A 26,319-nucleotide genomic window follows, 5' to 3' on the forward strand; every position below is an offset into this window, starting at 1 on the left:
TGACTGCTTTGGATTTTAAAATAATTTAAATGACATTAGGGAAAAATTTTGACACACAATATTTCCCATCTTTATACACGGAAAGAACATTTGCACGTATATCTAACCTGACGACAACGCTCGTCCATTTCGCAAGTGGAATTATATTTTCAGGTCGCAAGCTTCTGAAAAAAAGATCAAATGATTAATTTGATTTGTTAATTGTATTTTATATATCAATGCTTTTTATTATCTGCTTTAAATGATATAATGATAAACTGTGCAATTTCTTTCGATGAAATTAGAAAATGAAACAGAATAAAATATGATGTTTTTTTCTCTTTAAATACGACTTGTTTACTATACAAGTTCAAGTCCCTGAACGAGTATTACTAAGTTATTTTTTTCCGGACAGTTTCTTTATTTAGAAAAATGCTAATAAATGATACAAGTCATATTACAATGCATTAAAACATTTAAAATATGTAATTCGAGCATTAGAAACTAAAGATAAGATTCCTTCTACTAGATAAATGTCCACATTACAATACAAATACATATATCAGTGCTTATTGTATCTTCATTCATTTCTTAAATGGATAATGGTTCTTTTAGATATTAGACTTGTTGTAAACATTTTATTTTTCCGATAGCTGTGTCACCATCTGTAGGTAATAGATTGTTTAAAATATCAAAAAAGTACAAATGTTGTAGTGCAAGAAATTTTCTTTCTCATGCTGTATGGCATTCCTTCTAATGGAAACATCTGCATATGTAAATGTTGTCGGACCATGTACTTGCCCATTTTGTCGCAATGCATGTTACTGGTGAACATTTGTAATACTTCTGACGGTTCCCGGGAATTTTTAAGATTTTCCATATAATTCGAACTGAAATAATGGCGTTTAATAAACTTCTCTGTGGGCCAACTGGTAAACCCTACAGTGTATAGTTTTTAACGGTCAAAAAGTCAAATTTCGTCTTATCGTGTTTTCCAGATGATAGACGACCATCGTATTCTTAATAATGAATAAATATAAAATCTTTTTTTTGTAAAATAGGGTTTCTGTAACTTTTAGTTTAAACAAATTGGTTTAAATTCGACAAATTGATAAGATCCAAAAAATTTTTTTTATTTTAAAGATATTGTGGATCCATTATAAAAAATTCTAATTTTGATTCAACAATGTTTATCTTTTTATCGCCGTATAGAAATGTCTCCAAAACACTAAAAACCAAAGTCGACAGCAATTTAACGATTTTTCTATATATTATTTTTTATACAAATAAACTATTATATTTTCCCCCTTAAAGTTTCCCCGTAACTGAAAAAACGAATTGAATTTATAATAAAGAAAATTGTTACTGATCACAAATTCACAAGAAAACCTAGCAACTTTGAATTGTTTTCAAATAAGCGCGGAAAAAATGCACGTCATTAACAATGACATGTAGATTATGTATAGGGGTCTTCATTCTTTAACTTTTAACAAATTTTAAAAACTAATAACATTTGAATAGATAAATATTCCATGAATAACAAAACGCAATAAAACTCTGCACACAATTAAAATGTTAAACGTTACGATGTACAAATACATAGTATACAAAGTGTTTTAGCCAATCTGAATTCAAGAACCTATTTGTATTTATATATTACACTCAAAAACATAACAATACCTATACCGGACGACGACTAGATCTTATATGCATTGATCAGTTGACGTTCGCCATTTTTTAACTCTATTTACCGGCATGCATCCTTTACCATTTTGCTCCGACTTTCTCCATGTTTTGGCCTGGACAGGTTTACTGGGCATTTGACACAAGGGGTAAGACCGTTTTGGGAGAACTGGCCTTCGGTGCAATACCCTTAATTATGAAACAAATGAAATCTTTAGTTCATAGATATCAAATTTAATATGCTGCCAATGAGAACACGGTCAATTTTATCAATTTCATTATTTTCAATAAATGCTTACAACGCTTCGATGTGATTTGGTGACTTCTTACTTTTTGCGTGCAGAATAAAACGTATATTAATACAACAGAAAAAATATTTTATCATTATTCACATAATATACTTTGTCTTACCAAGACACATTTCAATATCATCAGAACCGGTTCCTGTTGTATTTGATTGTTCAGGGCAAGGAATGCACGTCGTGGCATAAGAATTGTTTTGGTAAGTGCCAACGGTACATTTTTCACAAACGCCGTTTGCTTCCATATAGCTTCCTTTCGGACATCCAACTTTATAAGAGAATATCGTATTTATTACTTTTTTCAATCTTATAATTATATATCTTCTAAGCATTAGTTTTGAGTTGAAGGTTTTTTCTCATTTTCTAAAGATTTTAATGTGAAGATAAGTTGTGATAGACAATTTATCTTGGCATCGGAAGAATCATTTTACGGTTTGCTGACACTTTTTTGGTACCTGTACAAGGTTATACTTTATCAAAAAATCCCAGTTTTGAACCTCTTTGCGGTGGAAAAGAATGCCCTTTTTCATTACGCATTAAAACAAATAGATTTTTTTACTTCTAATATTATAATCATATTAATGATAAGTCCAATGACTACGTTAGAGCAAAACAAAAACAATGGATAGAAAAAAATCCACCAATTTAAAAGTAACATGGTGTTAAATTTCCATGATTTTTAAGTTCAAAATGTGTTCAACAGTATCACCTACTATGATTTAATGAACACAAAAAAAGTTTTGAGTGAGAAATATTGTCATTTCAATTAATGTAATAGTCTTGAAATGATTTCTGATTAATATGCCAAATAAACAAAACATTTATTAAACGAAACTAAAAAAAAAGATACAACTCACCACAAGTCGCAGATGACTCCCTAGGTGTTGTTCCCGGTGGACATTTCAAAACTGGTTGTCCAGGGCTGTACGAATTGCTATTTAACGTTTGTGTTTATTATGTTTTTAATTAAAACAGGACCCTTTGCTAATTCTTTTTGGATAGTCTACAATATTGTCAGCGTATCTTTATTTTCTAAAATAACGTCTCTGTTCTTTTTCCCCGCTAATGTTTGAAAAATTTTTCCTACTTATTCCCCCAAACTTACTTCATATGCTAGTGAAAAACATGTTTGTACTAACATCGCGTCTGTGGCGTCCGGAAATAGGACCGCACGTGACATTCACATTCTCTGCTCGACATCCAGGCACGCCACGACAGGCTTCGGAAAACATTGATGTGTTTAAAGCTTGTACAAAGTTTACTTTAATTTGTCTCATGTTTTCAGCGGAACTGTTACAGTGTCCGGTATAATAGTAAAACTTGCCAGGTAGATGTATATGTGTGACGACCATTTTCACTGAAACAAAAACTTGTCCTAGTTAATTTGAAACATGTATTGTTAAAAACTGTTTTGCACAGCTTTTTGTGACACGTGTATTAAATCATCTTCATAGAATTTTTTTAAACGCACACACAAATTCTCAAACTTTTATTCCATTAAAACATTGAAACAGTGATATTATAACTTTACCATCACAGTCAGGCACATTATTTGTTGGTCTCCATTTACCATCAGATCGTCCACATACAAAAAATCCAAGCCCAATGTAAGGAATATCATAGCCAGATTCACATTGCATTTGACACATTTGACCATGTGTCCATTCACTGCAAGCAAGAGCACCGTTTAAAGGCTCACCAAGAGCTGCTCTTGAACAATTTGTCTCTACAAAATGATAATAGTGATACATATTAATGATTAAATTATAACCTCCTGAATTTCTTTAATGGAATTTTGGAACAGTTCTAAAGCCAACAGTAGGTGTACATGCTATATACTGGTGGCTAAGGCTAACTGTATTTTGCACTGAAAATCGAAAGGACATCTTCATAATTTTCTAACAACATTGTTACGGAATTAACGGTGGTGTGTTGATTTATTTTTAATCCCTGCTTTTTAATACACCATAGAATGGTGGCTGATTTGTTCCATTCCTGTTTTCGACCCGCAACCCGAGAATCAACAAGTAAAAATGGCGAGGGCGTGGAGCAAAAACACGCTAATTAGCGGGGGAACGGTGCGAGATTTAATAAATAGAATGTCGCCCCATGAAAGGGAAGCGAGATGTAAGGAACAAAACGGCGCCAATGAGCAAGCTAAACCCAGTTGCATTTTTAATTTAACTTGTTAGGTTTTTCCATTGTTTTTATTTAAATTTAAAGAACAATGTTCGAATCAACCTTTGCAGAATTGGTTTTTACTGTCATCATTTTCCATTTTCCAGTGGTACTCTGGTGGATTAAAACTTGTTTTTTAACTTGACAATGAATTTGATTTGCTCCACCTAGAGGATATCCAGATTTACAACGGAGAGAACAAGACGCCCCAAGTCTATATGAATCTGGACATTCATACACTAAATGTGGCACCAACAGATTTGGAGGCTCACAACTGATGGCTGCAAATGAAAAAATTAGTATTTATATATTATGCCTTTACCTTTAGCTATAAATTTATGTTTGAAATTATGCAGGAATTGAAAAGTTAGCAATTCTTTTCACAGAATTATAATATTTCAATTTGTAAAAAGATTTCTCAAAGTTGTTGAAAAGCACTGTTTTGATATAAAACACATTAAATATGTTATTATTCTGAATAGAATCATATACAAGATCATATCTGATATCTTACTCAAAACTTCAATTCTGAAATTACAGTAGTCTCCCTTGTTATGTTCTTGGTCTTCGATACTATATTTCACAACATATGATCCTGCACTAAAACGTTGTCCAGGGACATAACCATGTTCTTCTTTAATAATCACTCGTTCCTTCGAGTTATCTGTTCCTGTTGGTACTTCCCAAGTTATAGTTGCGGTATTATTGGTTGAATCAATGTAAACTTGCATATCATCAGGACACTCTCCGCGTAAGAATGTAGGAGGAAGAATATCTGAATATATACAAACACTTTCTACCAATAAACCCATTAAACAATAATGATAACGATTAGCATGGCACAATGAAACACAAAACCTGCGAAAAGAATACGAGAAAAGGAACATACCTTTGCATGTAGGCAAAGCTCCCCACTGACCTTCAGAATTACATCTAATCAAGTGATTTCCTATCGCACGAAAACCTTCGTCGCACACCACTTCACAAACATTATCGAACACCATTTTGTTATTGTAACAGGAAATTCTTCCATTTGATATGTTTGGTAACCCTCTACAAGTTTTAGCTAGAATATTAAAAATAGACCATTTAAAGACACACAGAAATGCAAAATTGAAAACATTTTTGCTATGCATGAGTCGGCAGAAATCAACACTGAAATATCATAGATGATAAAATTGTAAAGTTTTGTTTCAAATAAGGACAGATGGTTCATTTTCATTATTGATTAATTTGTCAAATGTGGATTAATTTGTTTTGTTGGTTTTTTCTGATAAGTATGCAGCAGAATATGGTATTGAAATACACCTTTAATACATCGTGGAAAAAGGTAAAAGGAAAGAAATGGCATCATTTCGTCATGCTAGCATATAAATTAGACATATTCTGTGTTACTGTTAATATTGTTAGTCTATTTTTACATTGAAAGGTTCAATCAAACTTGGGTAAATGTTTCTCTCTATTTTAAACATATGACACGTGATGGAATAGAAATAATGGAAGTTATTGGAAATAAGTATCATACTCATTCACACTTACGTTTACAATTAGGTGTACTGCCAGGGGACCAGTACCCATTCTTTTGACATAACATATTGCTAGTGCCACTGACATAGAATCCTGATTTACATGATACTGTGCAGGTCGTCCCATATATCATGTCTCCATTATCGCAATTGATGTCGCCATTCTCAGGCCGGCGCAAGGGTCCACATCGATATACTTTAAAACAAAACATAATTTGTTTAGTGATCAGCTTTATTTTCAGCCAAATGAAATCAATGTACTTTGTATTTTGAGATGGTGTTAAATTGAAGTCATTTACTATATAAAAGTCGGTTCTGGCACATAGAACGTTCTTTATAATATAGAAGTAGCGAAACAAGTTTTATGAATGTATCCATAACAGAAAGGACTAACGAGCGCAATGTCGTTGCACAAAGACACTTATATCGTTAAATATGTGTTAAGAATTTTACAAGGATCCTATCTCATGTTAATTTTGCTTATTAATAAATTACATGTACTCATGACACAGAACCACAAATTATGGTTCGTTTTACTGACATTATGTATGTTTGATACTTGTAATTGAATAAAGATAAGAAAAGTTATAAACGCTAAAGCGAAGATAATGCGCAGCTTTTCTATAATTTCTTTATACAATTATGAACAAATATAATTGGCTTTATTCAATTTTGCAACAACGTCAAAGATGTAAAGTCAACATCATTTATAGATGTTAAGATTATAAGTACTTTATTCTGTTACAATTCTGTTACAACGAGGGTCTGAATTAGTGATGTCATAACGTGCTTGTATACACGTGTTTGTATATTTTATCTTTTTACCTTTGACTTCGAACATTAGATAATCATATGCTGAAAGACCCCCTCCATCTGTTCCTATAAAATGTATAACATAAGACCCTTCGGTATATTCTCCACCACTTCTAAAATTACTAGGTGAAGTAGTGATTCTGCAAAGAAGATATTCAAGACGATCAAAAGTCATAATCCTTGAAGATAATTTGTAAGATTAAATGAAATGTTCCATATCATATATTTAGATATAAATTGTAAATTCATACTGTAAAAATGGACTACTTTTCTATACTTACTAGAAATGAAAAAATGTAGAATGTGGATCTACAATAAGTTATAAGAAATTATGAGTTTTTTAAAATTGTTTTTGTGTGCTTGTTGTTTTTAAGCTGCATTTGAATCTCCATTTTAAGTACAAAATTAACACTGGCTATGTTTAATGATTAAATGTAAAGAATGTTCAAAGGTGTCTTGGAAAAAAGAAAGATATCATCAATATAATTACCTTAACGTTCCTTGTTCTGGATCCGTGATAACGGGGTCATCCCAATACACTCTGGCACTTGATTTTCTTTGTGGCGCAAAAATAGGTGTGCTTACCTTTAGTGCTGCATTCTTAGTGATCATTGGGGGGCTGTTTGGAGTAGAATGTTGATGAGAACCGCCTGTAAATAGATTATATTAAAATTCGCCACCAGTTGCCCATTTACATACTGTTCCACTTTACATTCATTTGAAGAATTATCTGAAGTTTCCGTGCACTAGCAATCACAAAAGTTTGTTTTTAGTTTTAAAGTTTTCTTAAAATGAAATAGAGTATATATTTACAATTGTGAGAAATCGTGGTCTTAAAAACATATTTTAGTAAAAACTAATAGGCTGTGCGATCAGAACATAATTAATTCAAACTTACCGCATAGGAAAATGCAAGCGATGCCAAGTACCAGTTCACCAATGAAGAATCTTTTTTTTCTTTTCACAGTTCTCTCTTCAAAGTCAACAAAATTAAAAAATTTAAGAAATGTAATAAAATGAAGGCAATTTCTTAACTTTAAATATTTGATTTCCTTTATACAGCATTTTAATTTAGTTCGTTTGTGTTGGAAGCCTATACATTTTACACATTCTTTCAAACCCGTTCCTGGAAACAACAAGTACTGAGCAAGGAGTGTTAAATTTCTTGCTAAAAAAATAACGGCTCGCCCTGACATGTTTCGAACCCACGCGGATAGCGATATTAAGATAACTAGCCCGACGTGTTTACCACTAGGACATGCCGCCTCTTTATATCTTCCTTAGAATACCTTAGATATTAGTCACCTATAAATACTAAGATGTCATACTTTAAATGAAGACACCCAACCCCCTCCCCCACCCCCTCTCTCTCTCATGGCAAAATGCAATTATTATGATTTAAAAACAAATATTCATCTCTCATTTTTTATCCCACTAGATCTCGCTATCGCAAAAGAAATCCTTCTTTACAGATCCCTTTTTTTATTAATTAAAGTGGACAACTGTAAAAATGATGGATACTCTTTTTGTCTTGACACTTTTTCTGCTTGTCGATAGACATTGGACGAGATAATTGTAAGGGTCGTAAATATACATACCGTCCAATTTGTGAATGGGCTTTTGAAAATGAATATCATTTAATACTTATTTTTTTCCGCCTTTTTCAGGTTCTTCATAATTGTCTTCATTTATGACGTTCTATGCTATCTAAACGTATCATTGATACTCCTGCTCTGATGATTAAAAGCGAATCTAGGAAGTGAAGATTCTTTGAGAACAATGAAAACTTTTAGAAATTACAGCCGAAGATCTCATACATATCTTCAATATGTCTGTTTATGAAAGTCTTAAATTATACCATACCACCAAGTTAGGCGATGAAATAAATAGATATCTAAAATCGTACTTTGTTGTGTTTTTGTTGTTGTTTTTTTTCTCTTCATTATCTATATGACTTTTCCTTGCTCATAGAAAGATACTTTATGTTATGAAAAGATTATAAGCCAATTCTTGAAGGTGCAGATTCTTCTCATTCATAATTGCAATATTTATAGTGAATATTTCTTCATATTTTACCTTCTACAAACTTTCCACCCGCTGTGAGAGTAATCATTCCATTCTGACAAACCACCGGATATTCTTCATGTTCAAATATGCAAGTATTCCCCTTTTGTAGAAGACTGGATTCGGTTATATCAACGGGAATACCATCCTTATTTCTACACGATTTGACCGCCGACGGATTTGCGATCAGACATCCTTTCAAGTCTGAGCTTAGGTTAATGTCAGTATCAATCTATTTAATATACAAGTTTATAGTTAATTAAAAAGCAAATATAGTTTTTTTATAATTAAGGCACATTAAGACAATAAAAATTTCCCTATTTAAATCTTAATAGTTTTCTAGTGAAAATGTTTAAATCATGGATATTACATTTTTACATTTTATACCTAATAAATCATTTACTATATAACACAGACTTATAATTATAAAACAGCAAATAAGTTAAAGTTAGTAAATCTTTCTTTTATCCTCCTTTAATGTTATCATTAATTTACTTACATCTAAGCTGACGACAGTATGGGTTGACCAAACCAAGAGATATAATAAAGGCAACATATCTGAAAATATATGTGCAGTTTATATTTACAATGCTACTTGTGGCAGATATGAAAGTCCAGTCCAATACAGCATTGTACAGGCATCATCATAGTTTCTTATTAATTCATTGATGAAATAATTCCATTGCAAATTTCCTCTCTTAAACATTAACTTGCTTGAACAGGAAGAGATGTTGAGTTTGATTCAACCCGTAATATTTGAAGAAAATCCAAAATACAAAGCTTGACAAATACATATCACAAAGTCAGTGGGTTAAAAGTTAATTTAAAGCGGTGTGACATCAGATTCATGCTAATTTTCATGAAAATTATAAATATGTCTCAGGGTGAACAAATATGCAGCCCGACAGGGACTCGAGCCCAGGACTCTGGGAATACCGTTCCGCAGCTCTCTCGATTGAGTTATCTGGTCGCTTACAAGCCGTCTCCCCTAGACAGTGAATAGTTCTGAACCGTTAAATACTTCCCCGCTGTAGGTTACAGAGCAATGCTATTTAAAATCTGATCTATATGCAGTAACGGTCCTTGCGTTGGGCGCAAAATGTCACCGGGTGAGAAATCTGTGCAGCCTGACCAGACTCGAAACCGGAACCCTCGGAATACCGCTCTGTGGCTCTATCAACAGAGCTATCTGGCCGGCCGCTGACACATCCCCTAAATACTGAACAATTCTGAACCGTGACAAATATATTTTAAAGTTAAATATTCTGAAGTGAACAAAGAAAATAATTAACACATTGCAAACAGTGCTTGCTTACCAACAATAGGTCAAAAAAGCAAAGAAAACTTAAATAACCCTTACTGAGATAAAAACGCAGTAAGGGTATCGTGATTAATACTACAAAGCCGCCTTTAAACGAACATAACATGTAAATTATTACTTGAATGTTAAATCGGTTTACTTTTCTTAAAATCTTAATACATTTTTCTCAAATTAAATTTCTTTTTAATATTTTAGTCCATCTTTAAGTGCATTTGAAACACTTCAATGCATATTTAAGGTTTTATTTTGTAGAAGAACAGTCCTCAAATTGGCAGACTTAGGTAAAATTAAGTTTTAAAGTATCAAATTCAAATTAATAATTTTTGACTGAACTCAGAAACCCTCGAACATAATACATGTCACAAGTGGAAAGGGGATACATAGAAAGATTTTCTTGCAGATGTTTAAACAATTTGTCTTGACGAAGCTAACTGACAAATATACCATTGGGACCAAATTATTGTGTGAACCATATGTCAGACTTATTGCACAAATTTCATTTTCATTTCACTTTGTTTTAGTTAACAAATATTCTTTGACAGTGATCGAAATATTTGAAGTGTATTCGACGTGTTCAAAGTTTAACTACCGACTTGTTTTCATCATACTATAAAAGCAAGCTATTTTTGTCGTTGATCCAATGCCATTGTGTCATCAACAAAACATAAAATAACACGTTTTCACACACCGGTATGTTTGCTCATTTCATTCTTGGTATAATCAAATCAGATAATGAGCTGTCATTGAAGAACTATTTATTATTTCAAACATACATAGTTTCTTCCCTATCAATTTTGTTATGTAGTTAGTGATTTTGAAATGTAAATACGAATCTTTTTGAATGTGAACCAAGTGTCTCCTTACGTTGCGTGTTTTGATATTTAAATCAGGAAGTATAGACTTCAAATATTGTTAGGTTATCTAAGTTGTGAAACCGAGTTATTTAATATTTGTTCTTATTGATTTTAGATAACTATAGTTTCAGGGAGGTCATGTGTTCCAATTATTTAACACGTCATTCGTTATCTATTATCTATTTATAAACAATCTTATGTCAGCATTGTTTTCTTTTTTCTGTGCAGTACAGCTTTAGCAATTAATTTTCAAGATCATTGAATGCACTGATTATTCTGGTTGGGTTTTGCTGTTGTTATAAACGATTATTGTGCTTTTTCGCTCAAGAAAACGTATTCTTTTATAATCACTGTTGCTAAAGGTGACGGTAAATGTATTGTAGTCATAATTAATAAATACCCCCGCCGAAAGGCGGCGGGGGATATAGAAATAGTCTCCGTCCATCTGTCTTTCCGTCCGTCCTTGTATCCGTCCGTCCTTCCGTCCGACATTTTTGTCCGGAGCAAATCTCAAAAAGTATTAGAGGTATCAACTTGGAACTTCATAGGTGGATAGGTCTCATTAAGGAATAGTGCACAATAATGATATCTCTACCCTTCATAATTTTTCAGTTATTGCTCCTTGTTATTCTTCAAACTTAATTTTAAAGCCTTTGAGATATCAACATCAAACTTCATGGGTGGATAGATCTCACTCAGGAGGTGTGCAGTGCACAAAAATAATAACTCTACCCTGCATGATTTTTTGAGTTATTGCCCTTTGTTATTGTTATACTTAATTTTTCACCTTAGTGGAGAATAACTCAAAAAGTGTTTGAGATGTCGACATGAAACTTCAAAGGTGAATAGATCTTATTAAGGAGGAATGCTGTGTGCAAGAATGATAACTCTACTATTTAAAATTTTTAGTTATTGCACTTTGTTATATTTCATACTTTTTGTCCGGAGCTTATCTCAAACAGTATTTGAGAACTCTTCTTGAAACTTTATAGGTGGATATATCATATTGAGGAAGAGTGCAGTGCACAAGAATGATAACTCTACCCTGCATTATTTATCAGTTATTGCCCTTTGTTATTTTTCAAATTTAATTTTTGTCTGCAGTATAACTCAAAAATCCTTTGAGATATCAACATGAATTTTCATAGGTGGATAGATCTCACTCAGGAGGTGTGCAGTGCTTAAGAAAAATAACTGTACCCTTCATAATTTTTTAGTTATTGCCCTTTGTTATTTTTATACTTAATTTGTACCTGAGTGGAGCATAACTCAAAAGTTTTTGAGATGTCAACATGAACCTTTATATGTGGATAGATATTATTGAGGAGAAATATTGTGCGCAAGAATGATAATTCTACCATTTAAAATTTTTGAGTTATTGCACTTTGTTATTTTTCATACTTTTTGTCCGGAGCAAATCTCAAAAAGTGTTAGAGGTATCAACTTGAAACTTCATATATGGATAGATCTCATTTAGGAGGAGTGCAGCACACAAGAATGATAACTCTATCCTGCATTATTTTTTAGTTATTGCCCTTTGTTATTTTTACAAACTTAATTTTTGTCCAGAGCATAACTCAAAAAGCTTTTGAGATATCATCATAACTTCATAGGTGGATAGATGTCACTCAGATGGTGTGCAGTGCACAAGAATGATAACTCTATTACTTATAATTTTTGAGTTATTGCTCTTTGTTATTTTTCATACTTAATTTTTCACCTGAGTTGAGCATTACTCAAAAAGTCTTTGAGATGTCAAAATGAAAATTCATAGGTTGATTTATCTAATTGAGGAGGAATGCTGTGCACAAGAATGATAACTCTACTATTTAAAATTTTGAGTTATTGCCCTTTGTTACTTTTCATACTTTTTGTCGGGAGCTTATCTCAAAAAGCGTTAGAGATATCAACTTGAAACTTCATAGGTGGATATACCTCATTGAGGAGGAGTGCAGCACACAAGAATGATAACTCTACCTTGCATAATATATCAGCTATTGCCAATTGTTATTTGCAGCCAGCAGTATTCATATAGGTTTCAAATCTGTATTCACTTCAACCATCAATTTCCATTACCAAAAGACCTCTTTAAATGGAATTATTCTGCTCTACTACTTATACATTCTTCCAATGAGCAAACACATTCGACGGAGGATGGACATGCTGACATGGTTCTTGTTGCTATTTGTATTTCAAGTATTCGGACCGCCTTGCCTATTAATGCACAATCAATGGCCAATAAGCAATAGATCTTAATCTTAAATGTGCCTTTGATGTCATGAAATTCAAAACACAAAGAAATAGTACAATTTATCTTTATCTTAAAGAAGATTATTCATTTGACAAATTGATAAAATGTTTCAACATTTACTTCGCTTAAGTAGAAAGATTTAGTTACCATGTAGATACCCTCAAGTAAGAGCAATAAGCATGCGTACTATATTATGATGAATGCAGCGGTTTCTGGAATATTTTCGGCTACGCATATTGATTGTATGGACAAACATAATGACTTGATAAGAATCCTTATTTGAAAGAAATAACATTGACTATTTGAGGTGCATAATGCAAAGTCAAAATTGCTTATATAGGGTCGCAATCATAAACAATATGACATTTTATGTATAAATTTCGCATGTTCGATAACCTTTAATATTAACCAAACTGTTTTAGCTAATAAATCGAAAAAACGATTGTTGATATTTGAAGAAAAAAAGAATCTAGTTTAATAACGATTATTCTATCATTTGATAGAAAAAGTAGGAGATATTAAGAACACTTTGAAGTCTAAAATGGCCTTTCCAAAAAGACGACATACATGTTCATAGGTAATAAATTGTTTCATCTTATTTAGAATAGTTACAAAATACATACATTCCTTCAATGTCTTACGGCGGCTTTCAAGTTTCTCTTTAAGTAGAAAAAAGTTTGTGTTGTAGTATGAGAGAACAGTACACAAAGAAAATGTGGACTTATTTAAAAAAAAAACCAACTACATAGCATGTTTGTAAAAAAATCCCCAAAATTTGTCTCAATATAATCAAGATTAACATCGTACATCTGTTTCTAAATTATGCACACTACAATGTTTTCAGTCTCCTGGTTTCTAAAGCAATACAAATCTTTCTTTACGATAATGGCTAATTAAACATCAACTTGTTTCATCTGAATTTCTGCCAAGCCCACAATGTTAACGAATGTTCAACTTGTTTTCCTCCAAACTATGATCCATTAAAATACGCAGAGAGATCATTAGAACCATGATGTGTATGTATTTAATAAAGACTAATGAGAAACAATTGCTAATGTCTTTAATTTATATATCGTAAAGATTTAATTCAAAATAACTGAATTTTATATTTTGAATAAAATTTGTTGTTTTAAAATTTTCAGAAACTTTGATTTCATTATCCATAAACAACAAACACTTAAAGGTATTTTTCAAAGTGGTTTTATGTTTAAGTATGAACAAAATTTCGAAAAGATTAACCTTAAAGTCGTTTATTAGTCAAGCTTGATTTCCCTTCGGAATGAGCTGAATTAGTTTTTTAATTGGTTACGCGGTTTTAGAGGAGAAAAGGGGCAAATTGACGGTCAGCCTAGACTGACGAATAGCCTCAAAGTAGTATTTTTGTTGTTCCAGATTTAACAAAAAAAATTTATATATATATATATATATATATATATATATATATATATATATATATATATATATATATATATATATATATATATATATATATATATATATTCCGATACATAGCTGACTCTGTACAAAAATATTCAACTGATTTTTCAATGAGCTGTATTTGAATATTTTTTTCTAATTCAATATATATTCACTTCATTTCTTCATAAAATAAATAAAAAAGGCTGAAAAAAATTAAGATATTTCCACTTACCGATATGTCAGTTCCGTTTGGTACCTTGGTCACATTAAATCATATGTTTTTCTTTTAAATTGATAACGATAGAAGAGAATTTCATTGTTTATCTCTTGGTTTCCCAGCCTATGATAACAATTTTATACACTTGTATTGACATTTTATTTATCTGACAATCGGCTTGTAATAGACTTGATCTTTTGTCATATGTACCTAGTTACAATATACAAATATATTTATGTAAGAAATGCAAAGAGAAGCGGACAATCTACGTGTAATTTGCAGACAAAAACATACAGAGTGAAACAACTGAAGCAATAACATAGGAAACTAAGAACACAAGCATGTTAAACATATTAAACATTATATTTGGATTTCAAAACAAAGTGTTTCTTGTTGCAGTTATATTTGTAAGTCTATTCATACACGTTTCGTGTACATGTAAAATTTCACAAATTGCGAATTGGGGGAAACGTGGGGAAAAATTGTTCCCAAAGTCAAAGTGGTTTAGGGGGGACACACAAAGCCGCGGTTTACGCGGGTTTTGGGCAGACAATAGATTTCCGCAACCCCAAAAAGCGCCTGCTAGTAAATTATGGGACAGTGTGTCCCCAAAACGGAAAAAGCTATGTAAAAATGGGGTGTTTGTATAAAAATTGGTTTGGGGAAAGAAATTTTAAAAAAGTCGGGTTTTTTTTAAATCAAAGGGCACAACACAAGGCTGTAATATTTTTTTTTTGTTACAAAAAGGGGGGCCGGGTTGGTTCTGACAAGTATTACCCCAAATTTCTGGTTTTTTGTAGATGCCGGGTAGGGAATAGAGGAGATTGTTGTGAAGAACGTAAGTGAATTACATTGATATTGGTAAATGTAATTTATTCATAAAGTTCTTCTTTAAACTGTATGCTTTTTAGACATTTTCCCGCAAAATTTAAAATGAATGCAATACCGTAAGTTGCTATATTAAAATATCTAACAAACAGTTGAAAAGTTGAAAATTATATAAATGAACATGTACGTACAATATTCATTAATTTTGTTTTTGTTAGAGATATCATGTGGTAGACCAAGTACAATTTCGAATGGAAGTTTTATTGGCAGTGTTTATACGTATGGAAATCAAGTGCAATATAAATGTGATAGGCAGTTCAGAATGACTGATACGTCACTTGAGAACAGGACATGTACTGAACAAGGGTATTGGACAGGCAAAGCACCGCAATGCATTTGTAAGTCCTAACTTATTTCTTTATGTATTAACAAAGCACACAAAACAAAAGTTGATTAGAAAACCAACAATAGTGGTGAAAGTATTAATTCAAAGCCGTTGTTAAAAGTATAATATTCAAGCTTGTGAATATATGGTTTAAACATATTTATTTAAGCTCGATTGCGAAATAATTTCTTGCTACTTATATTAACCACTCTCGAGTCCGCTTCCTGAAACCAACCAGTACTGCTGTCATATGAATAAACATAGTCGAAATCCGAGTAGAGCTCGAACCCATATCGCTAGGTTAAGAGACAGACACCTTAAACACTAGGCCCTTAAATGTGAATACAGGTAAAATGATTACGTATATTTAGCCTGTATGTCTCTTTCAACTTTAATTGATAATTTAATTGCAAAGAAATATTCACTAACAGTTTTTGCTTTCTCAAAATAAAGTGCAGTATAATATATTTTGTGTTATTTATAGATCAATTCTATTATCAATATCCGTTCAAAACAATACAAAACTATATATATGCTATGAAAAATTCTATTTCTTACTTTTTGGACATGTTTTCTTTGTTATATATTTTTTGTCATTAATTGACTTAGATGCTGCCTATTGTAAAAGTAGCCCATGTCAAAATAATAGTACGTGTGTTGACTTGCCCGGAAAATATGTGTGCCAGTGTAAGCAGGGATGGACTGGTCAACATTGTGAAATGGGTATGACCGATGTTTTTCTATTTGAAATATTGTTTTATGTTTTGTTAAGGTTTCCGAGGTAAATGACTAATAAGGTCTGTTGTTTTATAGGATTTCAAAAGCAAAAATAAACTTGATAAATGTTCCTTGTGCAGTGTTGAAATTGTTGATTTAAATATTCGAAGATGGCATGTACAACAAGCATTGATAGCGCGTGGTAGTTGTGTGTATTTTTGTTTGGTTTTTTTTTCTTACTTTTTCGTGATTTTTCATTGTATAATATCTCATAACTTTCTTTCTTTCATATTGTATTATATTGATTATTTATTTTATTTTTAGATAATCAAGCACCTATAGTTCACGGATGTCCAGAAAACCGTACTATTCTCACAGCAAACATGAAAAGCTTTCAAACATGGGAGGTACCAAATATAACGGATCCCCATCAAGAACAGCTTGAAATAACAACAAATTATCGCAACAATAGCTACGAATTTCCTTGGGGGAATTTTATCGTCCAGTACCATGCTGTAAAGCCATCCAATGGGCTAACCGCTGAGTGTACCTTTGCAATCTCCGTTAAACGTAATTCATATTTTACTTTCTTCATTCATTTTTGCAGTGAGCTCGACTCAGTCGTCACTTTAAGCGTATAGTTCGGTGTATGATTGTCCGTGCGTGTGTCCGTGTGTACGTCCGTACGTCCATTCATTTGTGGGTATAATTTCTTTATACATGAATGAATTTTAATATGATTTAGAACTAATGTTCTCCATGGTGAGTTGAGTTGTCTTGTGCAAAATGAAAGGCCCAGGTCGCACTGAGCTCGACATAATTGTCAAAATGGTTTTTCAGTGCTTTTGTGTGCATGGATGCATCCAAACTGATCCATGCCATAACTTCTTCTTGCATGGAGAAATTTTCAGATTACATAAATTAAGTTTTTAAAGCACAAACGTTTGTCATAAGACTTCGTGTCATGCACATGAACCATGTCACCGGGTCAGAGGTCAAAATCACCTAAGATTATGCAATGTAAAGATTTCGCCATGTGTATCAGGAGGGTGTGTTGCGAACATCTCACCTATGTATACATCTTTCTCCTTGATCTGAACCTTATGCGGGCTCGACATTTTGCCCTTGGGTATGTCTTGTTAAAACTGAAATGACTTAAAGCTTTCATGACCGTTGTGTACATGATTGTATTGAACTTAAATTCTGTTATAAAAATATACATATATCTTTGCTTCCTTTGTGTTTTTTTTATTTCAGCACATCCATGCGAAAAGCTAAAGGCTCCTAAACATGGCATACTTGCATGTAACAAATGGAAATCTGATCATGTAAACGTGTGTATGTTTGTCTGTTTAAGAAATTACACCTTACCAATACGATTCAACACCGATGATCTGTACGTTTGTGGTGCTTCTGGAAGCTGGTTGCCCCAAAGCTCAGTGACAGAATGTGAAATTGATGGTATCTTACTTTATTTTAGTAATAAAAAACGCCTTTTTATCACTAAATACAGTCTAAGGCATTTACACATGAATTACTCATACAATACATATTAATATAATAATATTAATAAATAAAATACTATATATTATAATATAATAATATCGTTAAAACTAATTTACCTTTGTTATTGCTATATCTATTGTTTCTATTGCAGAGTTCTCTCCATGGAAAAACGCTGACCGTAATGGAATAACGTTTGAATCTTGTTCAACCGTTGAGGACAAACGGAAAATTGGTGAACATTACATAAACATATTAAATAAATCGCCATTTAATTCTTTATGTGTCAACAGTCAACGCGAATGCAAACCAGGCAATGTTTTGATTGAATGCTGATTGTGTGAAACCATTTCACGTAATTTAAAAAATTGTATAATGCTTCTGCTTTCAAATATTATGATATGTGCCTCATCTGTGTTGGGTGTGATACTTATTTCATGTATGACGGCAGAACAAGAAATGGCCGTTAAGCTTCTTTTTTGATATTTTAAATAGATGAACACCAACTGTTTTAGCAGTTATAACTGTCACTGGAAACAATGTGATAGCTAAATGGCGTTAATTTAATAATCTGATTTGGTCAAAATTGAATGAGAAAATGTCTGCATGGACAGACATATTGTCAAATAATATATGTTATCATAATTTTGAATTAAACTCAAAAAAGCGTTATATACGTCATAATGGGTTACGGGCAATTTGGAAGTTTTTACGACTACCAAAACATATTTAATCACATACTATGAAACTTAATACTTATTGATCTACCAATTCTAATATAAAAAATAAAGTAATACAAGTTTACCTAAAAATGCAAAAGACAAATTGGATACGATCAGTCAATATTAATACTATTAGGCGTTCGTTGATACTAGTATGTATGGGCAGTTGTTAATTTTACAAATTGCTGCGTTGATCTTATTCAAAAGAAAATATAATAAATTATCAGTTTAAATACTTTAATCCTTGAAAATCCATCTGCTATTGGAAACACAACTGGATTCAAGAATTCAATTAAACTTCTCACTTGTGTATTTTCTATAAATCGAAACAATTCTTTTTCATTTCACTGTTATCAGACAATAATTGATTACACTCGTAAAATACAACGTTTCACAATAACTGTGTTAAACTTTGCGGGAGTAAATAGGAAAAGATATTTTTCTATTTGACAATAATAATAAACGCTTTTTTATAATATTTCTTCCTTCTGTGTTTGTTTGTTTTTTCTGTTGTTTTTATGCTGTTGTAATTTTTTGGGGGCGGGGATGTTATATTTTCTTTTTGGTGGTGGGTGGGGTGTACGATTAATTTGTGTCAGGACGCGGTATAAATTCAAACAATAGCACTTACGTAATAGTAAATGTAGCGAGTTACCCTAGTTACATTTGATATATTTCAAACTTCATTTAAATGTACGTCGTTTCTAAACTTCGTTCACGGGAAACATATTGCAAAATCATAATTTTTTCATGAGAACTTCATTTTCGTGGTTTCCGTGGATAGGTCAATCAATTCAAGATTTAAGATTTATTCAAAACCAATGCATGTAATATGCATAAGGTTATGATATATCAACAATATAATGAACAGTTATTCAAAGTAATTAACAAAACATATAAACATAAAATTATATAATAAGGAAATCAATTTGACTAACACATGAATTGAAGATTAAACGGGAATTTCTAAATGTCTGCTTTAAGATGGCTTTACATCACATTATATACTGATTTAACCTTGTGAAAACATTAACAAGTCCTCAAGTGTAAAGAACCCACGAATATGTTCTTTTTCGACAAAACCAAGCAATTTCATGCCCACGAAATTAAGTGAATTCAAAAGTATGCAAGCTATGTGTAGGTCACGAAATTAGAAACTGCATGTTTTATCTATGTCACTTGTGCAGTGACAAATCATTTTAATGTAATCAATAATGTCAAACATTTATCGGTCATCAGATTATATCTTGCGAATATGTTTTTGTAAAATAATGACAATACGTAGATGGAATTTCCACAACTTTTTATCGATGATAAATGATAATACATGCAATATAAATGTAGTACTAGAAACTAAATTAACTCCAGTCAAATTGTGAAAAACAACAACAAATAATTCTGAAAGTAGTTAAAACAACAAACCTAACTTTGGGATATATAAGAAATGATGAGCATGGGTCCCATTTTAATGGTGAAAAAGTCCAAAATGGCCTCCCAACATGTTTCAAATTTCAAAAACGTTTGTTTATACTAAATCAACAAAATCACACATATTAGGGTATTAAGCATGACAGCATAGGTAGTTGTTATCAGTATTTAAACATTGCCTTATCTCCTTTAAGCTATTAAACTATTTTTAACCTATTTTTTATGTTTGTCATTGGTTTTCACGACTCTGTAAGACAGACGAAATAAAATATGGTAGAGACACAGACATATAAACATATATTTAGCTCCATGGTAGAGATCAGACTATCTGCAAACCGCAAGATTCAATGATGTGAGTAGATGAAAATGTGATGTTTTTAAATATGAAAACTAATTTAGTAGCTGACACTATTGTTTTCTTAAGAAAATGAAATAAGTCTCTGTCATAAGTGTCTGTGACAATTTGATACTCATAAAAAGTATACGAGTCTTGTGATCAGCAGAAAAAATCATGCAATGAAAGTGCGGGATGGGGGGGGGTATATCTTCTTTTGAAGTCATTTTGCAAACAATTTGGTTGCATTGACCTATATAACAAGATAATTTTATGTGTCAGGCATCTCATTCTCCAAGAAAAATCAAGGTAGGATAGGGGACCATTTCTCATAATGTAAGCCTATGGGAAAATCTATACGACAGTCTAACCTAGAGTTTTGACATTGCTGTCTTCTAAAGATGTTAATACATCATTTTTAAACATTCCTTGACTGACCTTTTGTGTTTTTACTATTCATTTATATCAAGGGAATATTTAAACAGATTAAACAAAAGTGACTTAAAACTTCCAGTATCAAAAACATTCAAACCCATTCTAAACTATTCCTTTGTCTTTATGAAAACGCATGTGCATTTGTTGTATTAGCATTTATTTTGTAAAATATTTGGTTTACAAACTCTCTGATTTCGACACGTTTTTGATGAAATTTCTACATTTGCATACTACACATTTGTTTTTCGATTGATTAACTGCCAATTTGACCATCAACTTTCAAGACTTATCTAGTTGGTAGTTGCTTCCCATATTATTAATGTCTCGAGTTACACTATATCTTTATTGTGAAAAAGGAAACACCATATTTTATTTATATTCAAAAATTGGTTAAATACCTCATCTTCATTCGTTAATGCCACCGTCACCCTAAAAACATTGCAAAGCCATCAGCCTGTTATATGAAGTCTTGGCGTTTTCGATTTATTACCAAACAACGGACGTGTGGATAATTTGCCGTATCTTGGCAATGTTTGTCTTCTGCAGGCCTCAAATGTTTACAATAGTCAAAATACGCCACCAAGTCCAAGGCCGGGAAGGGATTTGACATAGAAAATTACATGAGTAGGGTATTAATTAATTAATTAATTAAGTATTAATTCAAAGCCGTTGTTAAAAGTATAATATTCAAGCTTGTGAATATATGGTTTAAACATATTTATTTAAGCTCGATTGCGAAATAATTTCTTGCTACTTATATTAACCACTCTCGAGTCCGCTTCCTGAAACCAACCAGTACTGCTGTCATATGAATAAACATAGTCGAAATCCGAGTAGAGCTCGAACCCATATCGCTAGGTTAAGAGACAGACACCTTAAACACTAGGCCCTTAAATGTGAATACAGGTAAAATGATTACGTATATTTAGCCTGTATGTCTCTTTCAACTTTAATTGATAATTTAATTGCAAAGAAATATCACTAACAGTTTTTGCTTTCTCAAAATAAAGTGCAGTATAATATATTTTGTGTTATTTATAGATCAATTCTATTATCAATATCCGTTCAAAACAATACAAAACTATATATATGCTATGAAAATTCTATTTCTTACTTTTTGGACATGTTTTCTTTGTTATATATTTTTTGTCATTAATTGACTTAGATGCTGCCTATTGTAAAAGTAGCCCATGTCAAAATAATAGTACGTGTGTTGACTTGCCCGGAAAATATGTGTGCCAGTGTAAGCAGGGATGGACTGGTCAACATTGTGAAATGGGTATGACCGATGTTTTTCTATTTGAAATATTGTTTTATGTGTTTTGTTAAGGTTTCCGAGGTAAATGACTAATAAGGTCTGTTGTTTTTATAGGATTTCAAAAGCAAAAAATAAACTTGATAAATGTTCCTTGTGCAGTGTTGAAATTGTTGATTTAAATATTCGAAGATGGCATGTACAACAAGCATTTGATAGCGCGTGGTAGTTGTGTGTATTTTTGTTTGGTTTTTTTTTTTCTTACTTTTTCGTGATTTTTCATTGTATAATATCTCATAACTTTCTTTCTTTCATATTGTATTATATTGATTATTTATTTTATTTTTAGATAATCAAGCACCTATAGTTCACGGATGTCCAGAAAACCGTACTATTCTCACAGGCAAACATGAAAAGCTTTCAAACATGGGAGGTTACCAAATATAAACGGATCCCCATCAAGAACAGCTTGAAATAACAACAAATTATTCGGCAACAATAGCTACGAATTTCCTTGGGGGAATTTATCGTCCAGTACCATGCTGTAAAAGCCATCCAATGGGCTAACCGCTGAGTGTACCTCTTGCAATCTCCGTTAAACGTAATTCATATTTTACTTTCTTCATTCATTTTTGCAGTGAGCTCGACTCAGTCGTCACTTTAAGCGTATAGTTCGGTGTTATGATTGTCCGTTGCGTGTGTCCGTGTGTACGTCCGTACGTCCATTCATTTGTGGGTATAATTTCTTTATACATGAATGAATTTTAATATGATTTTAGAACTAATGTTCTTCCATGGTGAGTTTGAAGTTGTCTTGCGCAAAATGAAAGGCCCAGGTCGCAAGAGGTCAAAGGTCAAAATAGAAAGAACTTTGTTTGTCCGCACCGTATCTTAATTTTGCTTTGAAGCATAATGCATAGTGGTCAGAGGATTTTTGTCGACCCCGCTTGCACTGAGCTCGACATAATTGTCAAAATGGTTTTTCAGTGCTTTTGTGTGCATGGATGCATCCAAACTGATCCATGCCATAACTTCTTCTCTTGCATTGGCCCAGAAATTTTTCAGTATTACATAAATTAAAAGTTTTTAAAAGCACAAACGTTTGTCAATAAAGATTCTGTCATTGCACATGAACCATGTCAGCCGGGTCGAGGTCAAAAGCACCTAAAGGATTTATGCAATGTAAAGATTCGCCATGTGAATCAGGAGGGTGTGTTGCAACATTCTCACCTATGTATACATCTTCCTCCTTAACTGAAACCTTATGCGGTCGACATTTTTGCCCTTGGCGGTATGCTTGATTAAAAACTGAAATGACTTAAAGCTTTCATGACCGTTGTTACATCATTATTGAACTTAAATTCTGTCTTATAAAAAATATACATATATCTTTGCTTTCCTTTTGTTGTTTTTTTATCAGCACATCCATGCGAAAAAAGCTAAAGGGCTCCTAAACATGGCATACTGCATGTAACAAAATGAAATCTGATCATGTAAACGTGTGTATGTTTGTCTGTTTTTAAGAAATTACACCTTACCAATACGATTCACACACCCGATGATCTGTACGTTTGTGGTGCTTCTGGAAGCTGGTTGCCCCAAAGCTCAGTGACAGAATGTGAAATTGATGGTATCTTACTTTTATTTTAGTAATAAAAAAACGCCTTTTTATCACTAAATACAGTCTAAGGGCATTTACACATGAATTACTCATACAATACATATTAATATAATAATATTAATAAATAAAATACTATATATTATAATATAATAATATCGTTAAAACTAATTTACCTTTGTTTATTGCTATATCTATTGTTTCTATTGCAGAGTTCTCTCCATGGAAAAACGCTGACCGTAATGGAATAACGTTTTGAATCTTGTTTCAACCGTTGAGGACAAACGGAAAAATTGGTGAACAATACATAAACATATTAAATAAATCGCCATTTAATTCTTTATGTGTCAACAGTCAACGCGCGAATGCAAACCAGCAATGTTTTGATTGAATGCTGATTGTGTGAAACCATTTCACGTAATTTAAAAAAATTGTATAATGCTTCTGCTTTCAAATATTATGATATGTGCCTCATCTGTGTTGGGTGTGATACTTATTTCATGTATGACGGCAGAACAAGAAATGGCCGTTAAGCTTCTTTTTTTGATATTTTAATAGATGAACACCAACTGTTTTAGCAGTTATAACTGTCACTGGAAAACAATGTGATAGCTATAAATGGCGTTAATTTTTAATAATCTGATTTGGTCAAAATTTGAATGAGAAAATGTCTGCATGGACAGACATATTGTCAAATAATATATTTTATTCATAATTTTGAATTAAACTCAAAAAAGCGTTATATACGTCATAATGGGTTACGGGCAATTTGGAAGTTTTTTACGACTACCCAAAACATATTTAATTCACATACTATGAAACTTAATACTTATTGATCTACCAATTCTAATATAAAAAATAAAGTAATACAAGTTTACCTAAAAATGCAAAAGACAAATTGGATACGATCAGTCAATATTAATACTATTAGGCGTTCGTTGATACTAGTATGTATGGGCAGTTGTTAATTTTACAAATTGCTGCGTTGATCTTATTCAAAAGAAAATATAATAAATTATCAGTTTAAATACTTTAATCCTTGAAAATCCATCTGCTATTGGAAACACAACTGGATTCAAGAATTCAATTAAACTTCTCACTTGTGTATTTTCTATAAATCGAAACAATTCTTTTTCATTTCACTGTTATCAGACAATAATTGATTACACTCGTAAAATACAACGTTTCACAATAACTGTGTTAAACTTTGCGGGAGTAAATAGGAAAAGATATTTTTCTATTTGACAATAATAATAACGCTTTTATATAATATCTTCCTTCTGTGTTTGTTTGTTTTTTCTGTTGTTTTTATGCTGTTGTAATTTTTTGGGGGCGGGGATGTTATATTCTTTTTTGGTGGTGGGTGGGGTGTACGATTAATTTGTGTCAGGACCGGTATAAATTCAAACAATAGCACTTACGTAATAGTAAATGTAGCGAGTTACTAGTTACATTTGATATATTTCAAACTTCATTTAAATGTACGTCGTTCTAAACTTCGTTCACGGGAAACATATTGCAAAATCATAATTTTTCATGAGAACTTCATTTTCGTGGTTTCCGTGGATAGGTCAATCAATTCAAGATTTAAGATTTATTCAAAACCAATGCATGTAATATGCATAAGGTTATGATATATCAACAATATAATGAACAGTTATTCAAAAGTAATTAACAAAACATATAAACATAAAATTATATAATAAGGAAATCAATTTGACTAACACATGAATTGAAGATTAAACGGGAATTTCTAAATGTCTGCTTTAAGATGGCTTTACATCACATTATATACTATTTAACCTTGTGAAAACATTAACAGTCCTCAAGTGTAAGAACCCACGAATATGTTCTTTTCGACAAAACCAAGCAATTTCATGCCCACGAAATTAAGTGAATTCAAAAGTATGCAAGCTATGTGTAGGTCACGAAATTAGAACTGCATGTTTTATCTATGTCACTTGTGCAGTGACAAATCATTTTAATGTAATCAATAATGTCAAACATTTATCGGTCATCAGATTATATCTTGCGAATATGTTTTTGTAAAATAATGACAATACGTAGATGGAATTTCCACAACTTTTTATCGATGATAAATATAATACATGCAATATAAATGTAGTACTAGAAACTAAATTAACTCCAGTCAAATTGTGAAAAACAACAACAAATAATTCTGAAAGTAGTTAAAACAACAAACCTAACTTTGGGATATATAAGAAATGATGAGCATGGGTCCCATTTTAATGGTGAAAAAGTCCAAAATGGCCTCCCAACATGTTTCAAATTTCAAAAACGTTTGTTTATACTAAATCAACAAAATCATACATATAAGGGTATTAAGCATGACAGCATAAGTAGTTGTTATCAGTATTTAAACATTGCCTTATCTCCTTTAAGCTATTAAACTATTTTTTTTACCTAATTTTTATGTTTGTCATTGGTTTTCACGACTCTGTAAGACAGACGAAATAAAATATGGTA

The 26,319-nt window shown here is 31.9% G+C and overlaps 2 protein-coding genes and 1 long non-coding RNA gene across 3 annotated transcripts; 1 reads left to right on the top strand and 2 right to left on the bottom strand.

The window, feature by feature from the left end:
* Positions 1–1,772: 1,772 nt before the first annotated feature.
* On the bottom strand, positions 1,773–2,905 carry LOC132734196 (uncharacterized). Its single transcript, XR_009626278.1, has 3 exons — positions 2,822–2,905; positions 2,074–2,232; positions 1,773–1,851 (listed from the first exon to the last, which is right to left on the bottom strand). It is a non-coding gene; the product is annotated as an uncharacterized LOC132734196 (long non-coding RNA).
* A 165-nt stretch (positions 2,906–3,070) lies between these two features.
* Positions 3,071–15,042, bottom strand: LOC132734199 (sushi, von Willebrand factor type A, EGF and pentraxin domain-containing protein 1-like). The gene is made up of 12 exons (XM_060720893.1): positions 14,623–15,042; positions 9,045–9,103; positions 8,558–8,777; positions 7,380–7,454; positions 6,972–7,131; positions 6,494–6,621; positions 5,682–5,864; positions 5,032–5,208; positions 4,657–4,917; positions 4,256–4,423; positions 3,496–3,738; positions 3,071–3,321 (listed from the first exon to the last, which is right to left on the bottom strand). Exons 2-12 carry the CDS (start codon positions 9,099–9,101, stop codon positions 3,071–3,073), a joined length of 1,923 nt encoding a protein of 640 aa, XP_060576876.1. The 5' UTR covers positions 9,102–9,103; positions 14,623–15,042.
* Positions 15,043–15,404: 362 nt separating this feature from the next.
* LOC132734197 (neurogenic locus Notch protein-like) lies at positions 15,405–18,418 on the top strand. Its single transcript, XM_060720890.1, has 6 exons — positions 15,405–15,445; positions 15,654–15,833; positions 16,430–16,543; positions 16,862–17,107; positions 17,795–17,998; positions 18,195–18,418. The coding sequence occupies exons 2-6, from the start codon at positions 15,758–15,760 to the stop codon at positions 18,374–18,376; spliced, it is 822 nt and encodes a 273-aa protein (XP_060576873.1). The 5' UTR covers positions 15,405–15,445; positions 15,654–15,757; the 3' UTR covers positions 18,377–18,418.
* The last annotated feature ends 7,901 nt before the right edge of the window (positions 18,419–26,319 follow it).

This window comes from Ruditapes philippinarum, unplaced genomic scaffold, assembly GCF_026571515.1.
Source record: "Ruditapes philippinarum isolate M1 unplaced genomic scaffold, ASM2657151v2 ctg9300_1_1_1_1, whole genome shotgun sequence".
NCBI classification, from domain to species: Eukaryota; Metazoa; Mollusca; class Bivalvia; order Venerida; family Veneridae; genus Ruditapes; species Ruditapes philippinarum.